Source organism: Castor canadensis, chromosome 6, assembly GCF_047511655.1.
Source record: "Castor canadensis chromosome 6, mCasCan1.hap1v2, whole genome shotgun sequence".
Lineage (NCBI taxonomy): Eukaryota > Metazoa > Chordata > Mammalia > Rodentia > Castoridae > Castor > Castor canadensis.
This window is the reverse complement of record NC_133391.1, coordinates 129,940,627-129,958,183: the sequence shown is the minus strand read 5'-3', so window position 1 is coordinate 129,958,183 and position 17,557 is coordinate 129,940,627. Positions and strand designations below refer to the sequence as shown.

The 17,557-nt window shown below is 36.4% G+C and overlaps 1 protein-coding gene across 2 annotated transcripts in view; it reads left to right on the top strand.

Moving 5' to 3' along the window:
- The first annotated feature begins 3,103 nt into the window (after positions 1 to 3,103).
- Positions 3,104 to 17,557, top strand: part of Rab3c (RAB3C, member RAS oncogene family) — a 249,968-nt gene continuing 235,514 nt past the window's right edge. Inside the window, exon 1 of one of the 2 annotated variants that reach the window (XM_074077466.1) lies at positions 3,104 to 3,384. In XM_074077466.1, the coding sequence (XP_073933567.1) occupies positions 3,367 to 3,384 (18 nt within the window). In that variant the 5' untranslated portion in view covers positions 3,104 to 3,366. Of the gene's footprint in view, positions 3,385 to 3,978; positions 4,176 to 17,557 lie in introns of those variants that run through there. The other variant, XM_074077465.1, reaches the window with a different exon arrangement.

Below are 17,557 nucleotides of genomic sequence, written 5' to 3'. Positions count from 1 at the left end.
GACCTTACTCAGATTGATTATTTATAATGTTGGAAACCTCATGAGTAGGAATGAGTTAAAATAAGTTTTCCTTTTAATTAAAAAAAAAATCAATACTGTCATGGGAATATTTAATTTCTTCTGAAGGGAACTTGAGAGAATCAATAACATTTCTTAGTATTGATGCTGCATAAAGTTGAAGTCAAAGCTAGCCTCAAAATGGTGAGTCAGACAAAGGTAATCATGCTCAAGCCAGAAAAATCTCCCACTCTTTTGGAAATGGCCTCAGAAAGATCTAAGATTGACACCAAGACCTGACATTGAACTGTGGATTTGAGTGAGGCTTGCAAGAAGGAGGGAATGAATCCCTAAGGTGAGTCCTTAGTGCTTATACCAAGCCCCAGTGGTTTTATTTTTCTAATAGAGAGATGACAGTGGTGGAAATAAAATGTCTATTGTTATTTTCAAATCATTACTACTTAATCATCATCATTAATTAATAATTAGTATCCTGTTTTGGGCTGTGTCCTAGCCAAATAGCAGAATTAAATAACAGAGCTTATAGAGACATGGGCTGGCATCACAAACTAGATATAGAAACAACAAAGTAAATACCAGTAAATATTAGGGTGGCATGAAAACAGTACCTCAGTAGTGTTGTGGAGCATGTAAGGAAAAGTGAATCTGAAGGTAAAGATTTAAGAGTTCTCACCATAGTTATCTATCTAAGCAACTATGTGACATGAAAGGTCACTTACCTTCTCTGCACCTGAGAACCTTTGGATTTGCTGTACAATCTAGTATGGTAAGGTGTTCCTGTTACATATTCTGTGAAATTTACTGGTGGCCCCTTTCTATCTATTAAGTGTATTCTACCTTTTAACATCTTGTATTATCAACTCCTAATCCCAGATTCAAATAGACATGGAGGAGGCTTCCCTTTGTCCTTGTTTCCTCAATAATAGCTATAATATCCTAACTTTTTGATTGTAAGGTGTTGGTTCCTGTTAAATTACAGAGATTACTGGAGTGAGGTATTGCTTGTCATCTTTTCTTCCTTGACTGGAACGTGGACGTAAGAGCTGGAGTTCCAGCAGCCATTTGGTTCCTGTGGGTATGAGATTTATAGGGGTGGACTGATTTCCAACAAAGTTAAAGTACTCTGACATTGCTCTGACATTAGGAGACAGTCAGCTCCAGTTCACCTTTGTTTATTTATAAACTCCTGACAAAACAAGTTCCCAAGAATCTTTGCAACTCCAGATTTTTAACCTCAGTTTTCATTGGTCCTTCTACAAATAAACGACATACTAAAAAACCAAAAGATGCATATGATTTTAGCAAAATGTTGAGAAGGGATAATTTCCCTAAAAAACAGTAAATGTGTCAGCTGAATATTCATAATATTTAAGTATGTTTTATATTAGACTGAATTCTAAGAATTTTGAAGATGGTACAAAAATTACAGAAAATTGTTCTGAAGAAAGGCAGGTGTTAAGTAGCTTTGCAAAAATTAAATGGCAAATAACTCTATGCATTTAAGTGTTAGTATTTCATTGATGTTTCTCTTGGGGGAAAAAAGACCTCTTATAAAGAGATACATGGTACAGTCCTGTAATCCCTGCACTCAGGAAGTTGAAGCAGGAGACTTATCAGTTTGAGGCCAGCCTGGGTTACTTAGCTAAGACCCTGTTTCAAAAGAGAAAGAGAAAGGTTGCTTTCTCTAGTTAGAGGTATACATCTTTAAATATGGCTTAGTAAAACATTGCAGAAATCTTACATGAAGTAAACTTACCATGAAATATATGTATTGATATGGCATTCCCCATTATCTTTTAATTGTATTAGCTATTTTAAATTAAATTTCTCTAATTATATAACTCTCAACTATGAGGTGAACATTTTATTTTATTTTATTATTCATATGTGCATACAAGGCTTGGGTCATTTCTTCCCCCTGCCCCCACCCCCTCCCTTACCAGCCACTCCACCCCCTCCCTCTCCCCCCCCACCCCCTCAACACCCAGCAGAAACTACTTTGCCCTTATTTCTAATTTTGTTGTAGAGAAAGTATAAGCAATAATAGGAAGGAACAAGGGTTTTTGCTGGTTGAGATAAGCATAGCTATACAGGGAGTTGACTCACATTAATTTCCTGTGCGTGTGTGTTACCTTCTAGGTTAATTCTTTTTGATCTCACCTTTTCTCTAGGGTGAACATTTTTTAAATGTATTTACTGAGTAGTTATAAATAGCATCTACCTAAGTGATTTCTCATTATATTCTCACTGATTGCAAGATTAGAAGACAGAGTTTAGATTTCCAAATTAAAAAAAAAAAAACTAAAATGAACCAACATTTTGAATATGGTTAGGTTCCCAGTACATACTTGTTGGCATTATTGAGTTTTCTATCTTTGAAAAGACCTAAGGTAGTGTTTCTTAAATTATGGCAAAGAAATCACTTGCCTCAGAATTGCTAGCTAGGGTGTTTGTTAAAAATGCAAACCCCCAGGCTTCTCAACAGATCTAGCCAGTCAGAGTTTCTACACACAGTTTGGGAATGTGAACTTAACCTTACCTACCGATATACCTTCCAACACATTTCAGATCCGAATGTTCGATCTGCTGCTTGGTCTAATGGGATGAAGTTTAAATCTGATTCTAGTTATTTCTTCTCGCCTCCACTTTTTCTACTCTGCCTGCAGGCTAAGGCAGGAGCCATTGCTGGATGATCAAGGTTAACTCTTCAGGGGAGAGGAATGTCTCTAGATAGGTACAGAGTACATAAACAGTCATGCATATCTGTAACGGAAGGAAAGGATAAGGATAGTAAAAGTACAATTCAGAGACTTGAAAACCATATACTGAACTAGTCTGGAGTGCGACTGTAACTCCGGGAATGGTTGTATGTTAGAGAAGGGATGGGATAACTTAATACACGCCTCCCATCTCCTTCCGTGTCGGTGCTTCTGGGCTCTGGTGATGAATGTGTTTATTTTATGTGACTTGCTTTGGGTAAATAACCCAATGCCCTATCAGCTGTGCAGCCGCGGCCGGCGGCGGCTGTGTGCGCACTAATGACGGTGGCAGGGGCCTGGGGAGCGCGGGGAGGGGCTGCCCAGCGCGATCGCCCCGGCACTGCCTAGGAGACTCGCAGCCCTTTCTCTGCAGCTGCCACTTGGAAGACTCTACACTTCCCCTCCAGAGGACAAGGCCACCCGTGTACATCAGCTGCCCTCTCCATCCCTCCTTCTCTCTCCCCTCTCCGCTACCCCTACCCTTTCCATTGTGTTGTGTCTTTGCAGTTTACTCCTCTTCCTGCGTAAGACCTCAACCTCTTTTTGTAGCAAGGGGATTTACTTGAGAATACCTCACCCTCTAGTTGCAATGGATCTGTATGGAAAGGTAAGCCGAAGGGGAGTTCCTCAGCGGGCTCATCCAGAAATCTCGCTTTCGCACTTTGGGAGGGGGTGTGTTTGGGTGCTTGCTTGCAAATCTTCTGCATGCAATTACGCGGATAAACCACTTTCCTTAAACTCGCGCCACTCCTCGTCATTCTCCGGCGTGTTTGTTGAATAAGATTGTAAAACTACCCCCACTCAGCCCATGGAAATGTATAAACTTTCCCGATTCGGGATGGGGAGGAGTAAGGCGCTTGCTCTGTATTGAAAATTAGTACAAATTAACGCATGTTCTAACCAGGCAATCGCAGTATCACTTCCAAAGGCGATAGTTAGCCAAGAAAAACTCCAGCTGAGATGCACTAGGGTCATTCGCGCGGGTGCCTGGCGAGGAGAAGGGCAGCGGAGGATGGAACGGTGGCAGCCAGGAGCGCTAGGAAAGGAGCAGAAGGGAGGCTCCGCCGCCAAGGGCCACTGGAGCAGCCAGCCTGTGGGAGGGCTTGCGGGCTCGCCGGGTGTTGTAGTTCGCAGCTCTAGGGTTTGCAGGGAAGCCTTGCAGGATGAGACTACAACTCCCAGGAGTGCGCGGGGCTCCCGGCCAGTGCGCCTGTGCAGCGCCGGGAAAGGACAGCTCCGGTGCTGATGTTGGAGCCGGCTAGCGAACCCGGAGAGCGCAGTGTGCAGCGTGGACCGAGCGGGCTGTGCACGCTTGACCAGGCGCGGGGGCCAGCGCCGTCCTAGCCGGAGAGAAAGGAAATTTGCCCACACACAATGAGACACGAAGCGCCCGTGCAGGTGGGTCTAGAAAGAAAGAGTGGCCTCCGAAAGAAATGAGAGAGATGCTTTTCTCCTTGCTCCAGGCGCAAACTGTGCCCAACCTAAGGGAAGGTTTAGATGGCCACTCGCGGACAGGCGGCTCTGTGGTTCGGTCCTGGGAACAGCTGGGTTCCTCTGCCTTCAATTGGGGCTGTCTTGATGAGGGACAGGGTGTGCATTATCTTCCTGGGCTCCTTAAAGCGGGTGAGAGTGTCTGTGGAAAATGAAAACCCAGGCAAACAAAGTCAGAGCAACGTGCAGTCTCATGTTGCCGTTGATCTTTCTTTCCCTCTTGGTTCCCCGGGTTCGTGATTGCGTTGTGAACTCGGGGGTTTAAGGTAAATGAGTTGGGTTCCGGTGGAGAGCTCTCCGCCAGAGTCAGGAGAGAGCAAGTTTTGCTTGGCTAAGGACACGTTTTAAAAAGGGAAGTCAATGTTAGGGCCTCCAAAGTCCCTTTTCTTCATTTAGGGTTCCGGTATCAGCGGAAAATAGCAAACACGTTCAGGCTTGGCTTCTCCCAGAGCTATGCCAGCCCTTTATTGAGGTCCACACAGCTGCCCCTCTGAGCTTTCCTGTGTGAGGTGCCCATTTGTTGTACGTTCTGATTCCCCATTTCAATCACATTGTTGGGTTTACTTCTTTGAGAAGTGCAAATGACTCAGGTGCAAAGGCTTATCTGCCTCAACACCTCACTTAAGTTTTGTTTTTAAGGAAAGATGAGCGATAACGCTAACCACCAGCCTCTGTTCATTAACCAAGGAGAGTGATCCCATTGCGTAACAGAAAGGCGTTTTATGAATGGGGTTGAGAGAATAGAACACACCATTTGGGGTGTGTTGCCTCTTTTGATAATCCACCTCTGCTGCCAAACCCAACAACATAAATATTTGACATTAATCCAGGCTCAAGCGTTTTCCATGGTTTCTTCATGAATCAAGGACTTCAAACATCTGCTTCAATTTACTTTTAATTTATTTTATGGGTTATGTATATTAAGGTACTCTGGACCGTTAAATGAAAAAAATCTATAGAATGTTATTGTTTGTTGAAGGATTATGTAATGGAAACCCTCAAATTATCCTAAGAGTTATTGAAAATTTGATTGTTCTAGGGAACAGTGGCCCCATTGTGTGTTTTCTAATATCCATGTTTGTCACTTAGTTTTTCATTGTAGACCCGATATGAAAAGAATCTGGGCAGACAATAAAGGTACATGCTGTTGCAATCAAGACATATTGGCTTATGATAATTTTCCATTACTGGAGGTATTGCCAAGAGCCAACTGGCTAAATTAATTATATTTGATTATAAATAAGCATTGGCAGTAGAGTACAAAAGCAGGTTGTTATTCTTCAGTATGTATATGAGTATCAAAACATATTGTACACTAAAATACAGTTAGAAAGGTTTTCCAAAATGAAAAAGTATAAAAAATAAAGTAGATCATTAGTCTTTAAGGTCAACTCCATCTATGCTCTGAACTCTTTGTCAAAATAAGTTTCTAAAGAAGTAACTACATTGTATATTGATTTTTATTTTCTTTTAAGTGTTGCTTAGAATGTTCAGAAGGGTCATTAAATGTTACAGCATTTTATGAAATTAATGCTTAAAGAAATAAATTACTTCCTGTTTAGACCAACTGTATAGTAGACTCCATAATGCCCTAATTTAGGTAGAACTTTCATGAAGAATTAGCATAGAAATTAAGCACGATAGAATTAATTTGCTTCTGGATAGTGTTATTTTCCTATTTATGATGTATTTTGTTTATTAGACTAGATTTTTGTAACTTAAAAATTTAAATTCCCAAATGCTCTCTTTAAAAATATGTACACGTTAAAAAAAATCAAAGACTTTTAAAAGTATATTTAATTAAAGCACATATATTGATTGAATTTAATAAACAAATTGTTGCTATGGTACCCTCTCTCCATTATTGTCAGATATTTAAAATATATGAGGAATAAAAACCATAAGCATGATTTACATTTTTAAACAGTAAGTAATGTCTCAGCATTACTTCTATACTTCTTTTTTTATTTATTTTTTATTGTTTTATTATTCATATGTGCATACAAGGCTTGGGTCATTTCTCCCTACTTCTATACTTCTAAATATTAGAAGTATATTATATATAGGATAATTATATTCCATATATATATATGAAAATGCAACAGATAAATAGTTGACAATCCTTTCTTTCACTTAGAGACATTATTATTTTTCACCATAGTCCTCTCGACTATATCATTTTAAATATATGTCCCAAATATTTTTTACTTAGGCTGATAAAACATGAGTCATAAGCAAACCCTTATGTTAAATTCCATTATCAAAGCATTCTTTTCTCCTTTTGGAAGTATTTAGTTCATTTACAAATGAACTTTTTAATTTACTGGCTGATCTCCTAATTTACTTATTATATTTTTCTTGAATTAAAGAATTCTTTCAAAGAATTCTTTTGATGACTTATATGTACATCAAAATATTTATAAATATATTTTAAATTTCTATAGGTCACTATTACCCAAATTACAAACAAGCTTATTAAAACTAAAAGCTTATTAAAATAAAAAAAAACTTTTTCAACATGGAAGTGTCAAAATCCTTCCAGACCTGTCTGTCTAGAAAGCCTGTGCTGTTTGCAGTATTATTTTGGGATTCTCAAGCAGACATGGGGGTAGCGTAAAGAATGAGACCTCTATTGATAAATGTGATTGATTCACTTGGCTCAGAAGAAAGAAAAATAGATTATCCCTATTTTCTATTTATAAAACAAGCTTTTGTAAACTAAACCAAACATTTGAGAAGAGCTAATGTTTGTAAATAGCTTGCTTTGTGTTTCCTGAATTTGTAATTACTTACAGGTTCACTTATAGGACCCAAGTGGAATCCATTGTCTCTGACTAAATGCTTATTCTTCAACTTTGTTATCATAAGCTTTCTGGGTCATCTCACAAATGCAGAATCTTCTTGCCATTTAAGAAACTGCAAAGAAAAATATCTACCCAAAGAATAAAGCAGAGTTCCAAAAAAGATTGGCTAAAGATGAGGAGAATGGAGAAAAGAATGTTGACAGTAGGCCAAAGATTAAGGTCAAGTGAAAACCATTAGATAGATATGAAATCCAGCCATGCTGTATATGAAATGAAATGGCAAAGAATTAATGCCTAAGTATTACTGTTTTATTTGGCTATGGAAAGGATATACCATTCTTGCATTTCATTATTGATGAATTCATAAGCATAATCCATTTTAAATAACCATCTCTCTATATATCTTTATGGAAGTAGACATTTAGTCCTCATTCTTCTCAGAACAGAAAAAATTCCTAGCTGACGTTGGAGAAATGAGAAATTCTTCTCTACTCCATTTGTTCTAATTTCTCATGTATCTTCAGTAAAAGAAAGTGGGGGCTAACAAGGAGAATTAACCGATGGGACAAATTAACTTTTGTGGTATAAGAATGTGATATAAGAAGTTAAGGTCTCATCACAATTTTCTACTGCCACTGTAAACTTGCATTATAAACTGAAAATTTCTCTTTTGACCCTCTTCTCTCTCTCCTGTAACCATTTTTCTACTCTCTTTCTATGAGTTTGACTTTTTTTAGTCACCATTTAACTAAGATCATACAGCATTTGTCTTTCTGTGTCTGGCTTATTTCACTTAGCATAATGTCTTCCAGTTCAATCCATGTTGTCACAAATGACAAATTTTTCTTTTGTAAGCTGTATGGTATTCCATTGTGTACATTTTCTTATCTATTCATCTACTGATGGACACTTAAATTGCTTTTGTGTGTTAGCTGTTGTGAATGATGCTGAATGAACATGAGAGTGCAGGTATCTCTTTGACATTCTCATTTCAATTTCTTTGAATATGTACCCATGCTACAGTTTTGGAACATCTTTAATGTCTTCCAAAAGCCCATGTGTATGGTCCCTAACTTGTTACTGTTGGGTGGTGGTAGAACTTTTGCAAGGTGGGGCCTAAAAGAGGTCTTCCAATGAATAGAATATGTATGGGATTCATCCCTGTTGTTCTGTGTATTAGTGGTTCATTCTACTTTATTGCTGGAATCATATTGTATCAATCTAACATACACTTAAAATCCATTCTCCTGTTGATGGGCTTTAAAATAATCTAGCTTGGGGCTACTATGAATAAAGCTAAAATATTATTTCATTGGTCTTTTGCATTAATATTGGTACATTTTCATTTTCCTTGGATAAATACCTAAAAGTAGAGGTGCTGGGATAACTTTTTAGTAGTCACATTTTTTTTCTCAAGGTAGCAGTACCATCTTACATTCTCACCTGCTCTGTGGGAGAGTTCCAGAGCTTCCATATATTCAACAACTTACGGTGTTGAAAAAATGATCTTTTTTTTAATCCATATTTTGTGGTCTCTTATAGTGAGTTAAATTTGCACTTTCCAGTGACAAACTATGTTAAGCATATTTTTGTATGCCTTTCTTTATGAAATGTCTTTCCAGGCTTTTGTTGTTGTTGTTGATTTTGAGGCTTGTTTGGCTTTTTACTGTTTAGTTGTTAGATCTTTAACTTCTAAAGTTAACTTTAACTTGGTCAGTTATAAAACTTTCTCCCAGTTTTGTGACTTGCATATTCTAAACAGTGTCTTTTAATGGGATTTAAAAAAATTTGGTGGAATCTAGATTATTATTCATAAGTGATATTTAGATCTGGACTCTGTGGTTGCTTTGATCTGATTGTCTTGATTTTGTGTCCTGAGACCTTGCTACATCTATCTATTTCTAGAAGTTTTAAAAAAGATTTCTTAGAAATTTCTGCCTAAGCAATGATACCATTTTCAAATGGAGGTAGTTCCTTCTACACATTGACCCCATTTTTTCCGTACCTTATTATATAAGATAAGAGCATGCAGTAAAATGGCGAATCAAAGTAATGACAGTAGACGTCCTCATCCTGTCCCCAATCTTAGGGGAAACGCCTCGGTCACCATTTAAGTGTGAGGTTATAGGGTTTTTTTTTTGTTTTGTTTTGGTGTAGATACCCATTATCATATTGAAGAAATTTCTTTTCATTGAAAGTTTGCTAAGAGTAGTGTTCTTAACATAAATGGATATTGAATTTTTTGTATGCTTTTTGCATCTATTATTATGTCATGTGTTTCATCAGCTTTATTATGTTAGATTACATCAAGTGATTTTTGAGTTAATCTGGTATTCCTTAGATAAGCTGTAGTTGTATGTGATACATTGTCTTTTCTATATATTCCTGGATCAATTTAACTATATTTTGTTAATTTTTCTTGTATTTAAGTTCATAATGGATAATGGACTATGATTTTTCTTTTAAGGCCTGTATGATAATGTTGAAATTATGCTGGGTTGATAAAACAAGCTGAGAATTTTTCTTTTCTCCTCTGAATGACTGTGTGTGTGTGTGTGTGTTGTAAGACTGGTGCATTTTGCTTCCTCAAAAATTTAACACAGTTCATCAATGAAGCTATTGGAGCTTGGACTTTTTATGACATTTCATTTGTTTGATATATTAATGCCTCTATACTATTTAGTCTTTCTATTTCCCTTTAGCACATTGTTAAGCAGTGAGGCATGAATATTCATGGTTTAACTGTGGAACATGTGAATAAATGATGTTATATAACAAAACAGACTGAACAGATAAAATTAATATTATGACCTTAAAATAGGGAGATTAGCTTGGCTTTCCAAATTTGTACAGTTTAATTATGTGAGCAGAATAATTTCTCTGGTTGGAGTCAGAAAGATGTGGCTGAAGAAGTTAGAGTTTTAAGATAAGCAGTCTCTGCATTTTAATAAGACCTCAGTCCTGCAACCATGAGCAACTAAATTGTGTCGACAACCTGAATGTGTCCAGAAGTACAATTTTACCTAGAGTCTCCAGGTAATAATCCAACACAGCTAGTGCATTGATTGTGACCTGGTAAGGCCAGAGCAGAGTGACCAGAGGAGCCAGCTAAGTTACAGTTATACTGTATTCAGACTTCTGGTTCAGTAAGTAATGAACAGATGTGGTTTTAAATATCCAGTGTCAGCAACAGAAAACTACATACGCACATATACATTTTCTATATTAGTTTGGTTGGTTTTGGTAATGTTATGGTTTTTACCTAATTTTCCAGCTTATTAATGTAAAGTTGTTAAAATGTTTTCATTATCCTCTTAATTTCTTGATGATCTGTAATTAAATCTCCTCTTATTATTGATAGTTTATGTTTTTTTCCTCCTTGAGTTGTCAGTCTTACTGGATACTTATCAATATTATTAATGTTTTAAAATAACAAACCTTTGCGCTTAGCTTTTCTGTTTTGTATTTTATTGATTTTTTTGACTGCTTTAAAAAATAATTGTGGTCTTTATACTTTAGTAGAACTTAATTTAGCTTTTTAAAGTAAAAATTTAAATCACTGATTTTAAATATTTCAATTCCATTAGTAAATACAAGCATTTAAAATGATAAATAGTCTCTCAGTACTGATTGACCTGAGTCATAAATTTTGGAATGTAGTATTTGATATAAATTATTTCGACGTATTTGCTCATTTCTTTGGGATGTTTTTGTTTAACTGTGGATTTACAAGTCTGTTTAATTTCCAAATACTTAAATATTTTCCAAATATTTTTTCATATTGATGTTCAATTGAATTTTATTGCTATAGAGAATATACTCCTTAAAATTCTCTGTATGTGGTTCAGTGCTATGAACATTCCATGTGCACTGAGGTAGGCAGCAGTATTGAGGTGTAATGGCCTATACATATCAGCTAGATCATGGTGTTGTATGGTATCTTTAAGATCTTCTGTATCCTTATTGATTTTTACCTATTTATTCTATCAATTACTGACAAAGAGGCTTTCTAATCCAACTACCATGAGCAATTTTCCTTTTCTCTTTGTATTTTGAGGCAGTATAAATAGATGCACATCTGTAATTGTGTTTTCCTAAAGAATTGTCCTTTTTTAAAATGGCGAAATATCCTTCTTTATCTCTGGTAACACTTCTTATTTTAATATTAACATAAACACCCTTGATTTCTTAATAGTGTTTTCATAGTACATATGTACTTTCATGTTTTAGCTTTCAACTTTTAGGTGTTTTTATATTAAGTAAGAGTCTTGTAGTCAGTGTATAGCTGGGGTTTGCATTTTATCCCTTCTGGGAAATCTCTATTATTTAATTAGAAGTTTGATCCATTTTCAAATATTATAGTGATCAGTGAGGTTGGATTTATATTTGCTATTATGTTATTTATATTTAGTCTACTTATTTTTTTCTTCCTCTGCTACTCCTTCCTTTCTTCATTTTGCTTAGTTAAATATTTTAAAGTAGCTCAATTACTCTGTTAGCTTCTTTGAATATATACCCTTGCATTTTGTGGTGTTTATTCAAAGGATTACAATACACATTTTCAACTTTTTACATATTCTACCTAGACTTTGTATTATTTTACTTCATATAAAATATAGTGACTTTGCTATGATATAATTTCATGTAGCTCATCCTTTGTGAAATTATCATCTACATTACATCTGCATTTATTATAAATCACCAACACAGTTATATAATAGCTCTAAACAGTAATATGTATTGCTTTCATTAGGTAAAGAAAACACATATTTAGGCTTGTTTACCACGTATTTACTGCCTCTGGAACTCTTCCTGTTGATCTATGTGGTGTCATTTTCCTTCAGCCTGACCTGCTTGCATTAGCTTTTCCCATGAACAGATGTGCTGGAGCACATTGTGTCAGGCTTTGTTTATCTGATAATGTTTATTTTGACACCAATTTTGAGTGACATTTTTACTGCATATAAATTTTTTGTTGATTTTGTTCTTCTAGTGCATTAAGTGTGATGTGTCTGCTGACCTCCGTTATAATGTGAAGTCATGTTGTAATACCTTCATACACAATGAGTCGTTTTCCCCTTGGTTTTGAAGATTTTCTATGTAACTTTGAACAGTTTGACTCTGATATCCCTAGTTGTTGTTGTCTTTATGTTTAGTCAGCTTGGAGTGTTGAATGAGCATCTCAAAAATACGTAAATTATTTTTCATTTTTCACTAAATTTGAAAAAAGTATTCAGTCATATCTTCAAGTATTTCCATCCCATTTTCTCATTCTGAAACTTGAATGACATTTATATTAGAGTTTTGATTTTGTTCCAGAGGTTACTGAGGCTCTGTTCATTTTTCTTTGTTAAATTGTAAGATTTATACTCATTTGTTTTCAAGTTCAGTAGATGTTTCTCCTACTCTTTGTAGAATATTGTTAAATCTATCCAGAGACTGTTGATTTCAGTTATTGTACTTTTCCTTTTACATTAGGAACATAGTATGTTGCCAGATAAAGATAAATGTTAAATTCTTGGGTTGAGCTGTTTGAATATTAAAAGAATTTAATGTGACTTATTTATAGTTTTGTGCAGAACTACGAAGGCAAGTGACTAACTGAGCTTCTTGCAGAAAAGGTGATATATAAATGTAATAATCTAGCACTTTAATTGTACCTTATAGGTTTTTTGGGAAATATTTACGCTTACATATTTATTTTATCATTTAATTATATGTCTATTTTTTTCTGTGATGCTGTACATCTTTGTGCCTTAAAATAAAAATTGTGGTCTTCAAGACACTTTTTAAAATTTGAACAATGAGCAAAATTATAAAACTAAAATATATTTAATTACTTTCTTTTACAAATTTGTATCTTCTGTAATGTCTTCAACTCCCAGAAACAACATGCCTTAAGGAAAACCAACATGTTTCAGAGTGGTTTGAAATGTGTTAGTTTTATTGTAGTCATTAAGTATTTTTCTATTGACCAATGAAACCATAAGGGTAACTCATCTAATGATTGGTAAAAAGACTAGGTCAATAGATCCCTAGTGTACTCTTTAACATGCTGATTGGATTTAGTATAGTATTAGCAACTTTAAAATGTCACTTCTGTATCTACTTGGCCTCCTGAGAAAAAAGTCTGATATTATAAGCATTTAGCCCCTCCCCCTTTTTAGCTTTTTATGCCTAGATGCAAATTCATAATCTAATTTTCAGAGATGAGGCCACAGGCCTCTCATGATTTGTCTGCTGCTTTCAGTTTAACTCAAGTCTATCAAAGATAGGTATCAAAGATAGGTAGGTGACTTGCTAGTCACCAGTGCCTCAGAAGCATGTATGATCTTACAAAGCAGAGAAACTTGTGAACCAACCCTGATGAACAATTTCTGTTCAAATGGCCATATCCAGAGGAACCTTAAAGAGCTTGAAGGAAAGATGTATCAAGTGTCAATTGAGAATCAGAATTGTCTCTATGGTCTTAGAAGTAAAATATGACTGTTATGTTTGATTCACTGAATACCTGTCTGAATGGTAAGGCTGATGAAAAGGGGTAGCAGAAACACAGCACATCTGTGGATATGAACATTCTTTTACAAATGTGCATGGGTGAGCTCCTGCTTTCTAGTAAATAATAGTAGCAGTAGCTTTTGAATGAAAAGCAGGGATGATTATAACTAGAAAAGAGGCTTTGCAAGTCATTCTAGCTGGCAGAATAACACAATCTGGAAATGCGAATACATAAATGATAAAACACTGAGTTCCTTACAAATGATCCAGATATCTCTTTGTCTCATAAGTGCATGGAAATGTAGGTCGTGTCCTGAAGAATGTCCTACACATGTCCTTCCTTGATCGGTGGAATGAAGAGCGATGTCAAGATACAGAAAACACATCGATGGCAAATCTCGAGAGGCATTTTTCAAGAGTTAACATATTTTTTTAAGTTTGAAAATATTTAAAATTTTTAATGTTTTAAAAATGTTTAATTATAAACACTTATTGAGAAACATATTAGTATTAAAGTTTGAGGTTATTTTTCACCCAAATGGAATTTTTAGAGTCTTCGACTAATTATTTTTAAGAGAAGTTTGCCCTATATCACATAGCACTGGGTATGTCCATTCTCCTTACCTTTTCTTCTCAGGAAAAAATATTCTTATAAGAATATTTTTGTGCCTTCGATTTGAACACTGGCTTCCTTCAGTTATTGGAGTTTTTTTGTTTGTCTTTTAGGTTTTTATCAGTATGTAATAGTTGAATAGTTGGAGTTTATTTGTGTCATTTCCATATATGCATACACTGTACTCTGGTTTGGTTCATCCCCTTCATTATTCTACCTCTTTCCCCTCCCCCTTCTTCAAATGGCTTTAACACGTTTCAGTGTTTCATATGTATATATGTGTAGAAAGTACATCAACCATATTCATTCTCCTTTACCTTCTTTATTTTACCCCCTCTGTTAGTACCCTCCCCTTAACATGACCTATTTTAATGGAGTGAAGGGATGTAAAGTACAATCGTGAGTTTTTTTGTTTATTCATTTATTCATATATGTATACATCGTTTGGGCCATCTCTATCCCCTTCCCCCTACCTCCCTCGCTTCCTGTTCTGCCGTCTTCTCCAATTTTGTTGAAGAGAACACATAAGAGATAATAAGAAAGATAGCATTTTTGTTAGCTTGAGATAAAGATAGCTATACAGAGAGAGTCCTAGCATTGCTTCTATGCACATGTGTATTACAACCTGAATTGGTTCATCTCTACCAGACCTCTTCACTACTTCCCAATTACCTTCCCAAAGTGGCCTCTGTCAGTTTAAGATTACTTTATTCGCTCCTCTACAGTGGGCACATCAAACACTTTTAAGTTTTGGGTTACCCTATTCCTCCTGTATGTGTTCTACCCTTACCGTGTGACCCATGTCCAATAATATTACTGCATTTATTTGGCTCTAAAGTCCACATATGAGGGAGAACATATGATTTTTGGCCTTCTGAGCTTGGCTAACTTCGCTTAAGATGATGTTCTCCAGTTCCATACCTTTACTTGTGAATGACAACATTTCATTCTTCTTTGTGGCTGAGTAAAATTCCATTGTATATAAATACCACATTTCTTAATCCTTTCATTGGTAGTGGGGCATTTGGCTGTTTCCATAGCTTGGCTATTGTGAATAGTGCTTCAACAAACATGGGTGTGCAGGTGCTTTTGGAATAACCTGAGTCGCATTCCTTTGGGTATATCTCTAGGAGTTGTATTGCTGGATTTTATGGCAGATCTGTGTTTAGTTTTTTAAGAAGCCTCCATATTGTTTTCCAAAGTGGTTGTACTAGCTTACTTTCCCACCAGCAGTATATGAGGGTTCCTTTTTCTCCGCATCCTCTCCAACATTTGTTGTTCTTTGTGTTTTTGATGATAGCTATTGTAACAGAGTGAGGTGGAATCTTAGTGTGGTTTTGATTTGCATTTCCTTTATGGCCAGGGATGGTGAGCATTTTTTCATGTGTTTTTAGGCATTTGGATTTCTTCCTTTGAAAAAGTTCTGTTTAGTTCAGTAGCCCATTTCTTTATTGGTTCATTGATTTTGGGGGAGTTTAGTTTTTTGAGCTCCACGTACATTCTGGTTATCAGTCCTTTGTCTGACATATGGCCAGCAAATATTTTCTCCCACTCTGTGGGTGGTCTCTTCAGTTTAGAGACCATTTCTTTTGTTGTGCAGAAGCTTTTTAATTTCATGTAGTCCCATTTGTCCATCCTTTCTTTTAGTTGCTGGTCTGCTGAAGTTCTACTGAGGAAGTCCTTGCCTATACCTATTGCTTCCAGAGTATTCCCTGTTCTTTCCTGTACTAACTTCAGATTTTTGGGGTTTGATATTAAGGTCCTTAATCCACTTTGAATTGATATCGGTACAGGGTGATAAACATGGATCTAGTTTCAGTTTTCTGCAGGCAGATAACCACTTTTCCCAGCAACATTTGTTGAAGAAGCTGTCTATTCTCCATCATATGTTTTTGGTGCCTTTGTCAAAAATAAGGTGGGCATAGCTGTGTGGATTCATATCCAGGTCACTATTCTGTTCCATTGGTCTTCATATTTGTTTTTGTGCCAGTACCATGCTGTTTTTGCAATTGTGTTATTTAAAAAGAAAATAAAAGCTTGCTGGAGAAGCCAAGGCTACCTTCTGCTGACCTAAGCAGAGCAGAGGTGCTTGTGCACTGATGGTAGGATTACTGCTTCCTGCAGAGTTGTGCCTCTTCCTAGTCTTGATAAGGTGCTCACAATTTCCAGAAGGTTCTAGCCATTTCTCAATATCACTTTATCTGCACAGGCTGGGTGTTTTAGGGTGCAGAACCTTCTTTGCTACAGTCAGTGTTGTGGTGGTAAAATCTCTTGTCACTGTTATTGGCAGGAGGGGTGATTGGTGCAGAGCTTTTGGGTCACATTTCCAAAAATCTAAAAAGATTTCCACATATCTTTTTAGGGACCTTGGCCTAAATGTCAAATTGCTCAGTTTCCTTATATATAGATCCCCGAGGCCTTGACAATGTACACCTGCCCTGGCCTCCATGTGAATGTCTGTTGGTCCAAAGAATTTCAAACCTGACTGACCAAAAGAACCATGTGAGGAGCTTTAAAAATGACTGACTTCTGGCCCCATCCTGTGTATTCTAATTCTGCAGAATTTTGAGAGGATTTTTCCATGTCTGGGAATCTTGGGTCTAGTGCACCCTGTAAGGCTTTAGTTTTATATTCCTGAATAAAAATATATCCCTTTAGAGAAACAGGTATTTGAGAACATGATGTCTGGTATTTCTTGTTGCCAAGAAGTAATGAGAAAAGCTTATTTGTCTTTTATCCATATTCACAAGAAAATTTGGAAGAATTCTTTACATTTTGTTGCTGAGTGGTCTTTTCATTTTTGTAAATTGACATCTGTATATAGAAAGTGCAAATGTCAAGAATGTTTTATTTTTTATATTTTAAACCTAATTTTGTTGTATCAAAGCTGCACAGAGGAAGATAGTCGGCTGCTTAGAGAGCTGTGGGGCTTGGGCTTTTAACTAACCTCCTGTCAGACCACACCAGCCACACCTAGAGTGACTTTTGTCTATCCCGCTTGTTGGTTTTAGTGCGGAAAGCCCTGATATGTGCAATGGAACCCCTTAGCCCTAGGCAAACCAGGGCAACTGGTCACCCTAGCCACAACCCCATCACTGAGACACTTGACTCCTCCAGTCCCAAGGCGTTTCAGTGTTCTGCAGGGTAAGGCTCCTTGTGGGTTTTGTAGCTGACTTAGGATTCCATTTTTTAAAATTCCTTCACTCATAAGTCCCAAACCTTTGTTGAGCTGTCTTTTCCACTTTTGTCTCTTTCTGCTGTTAGTCTACTAAAATTTGTGCTTTTGTCAAAATCCTTTACCTTTATTTTTGAGGGGTTTAGAAAAAGAATAAAGATAACTGCTGTGTATGAGAGAGTTGGATAAAGATATACAT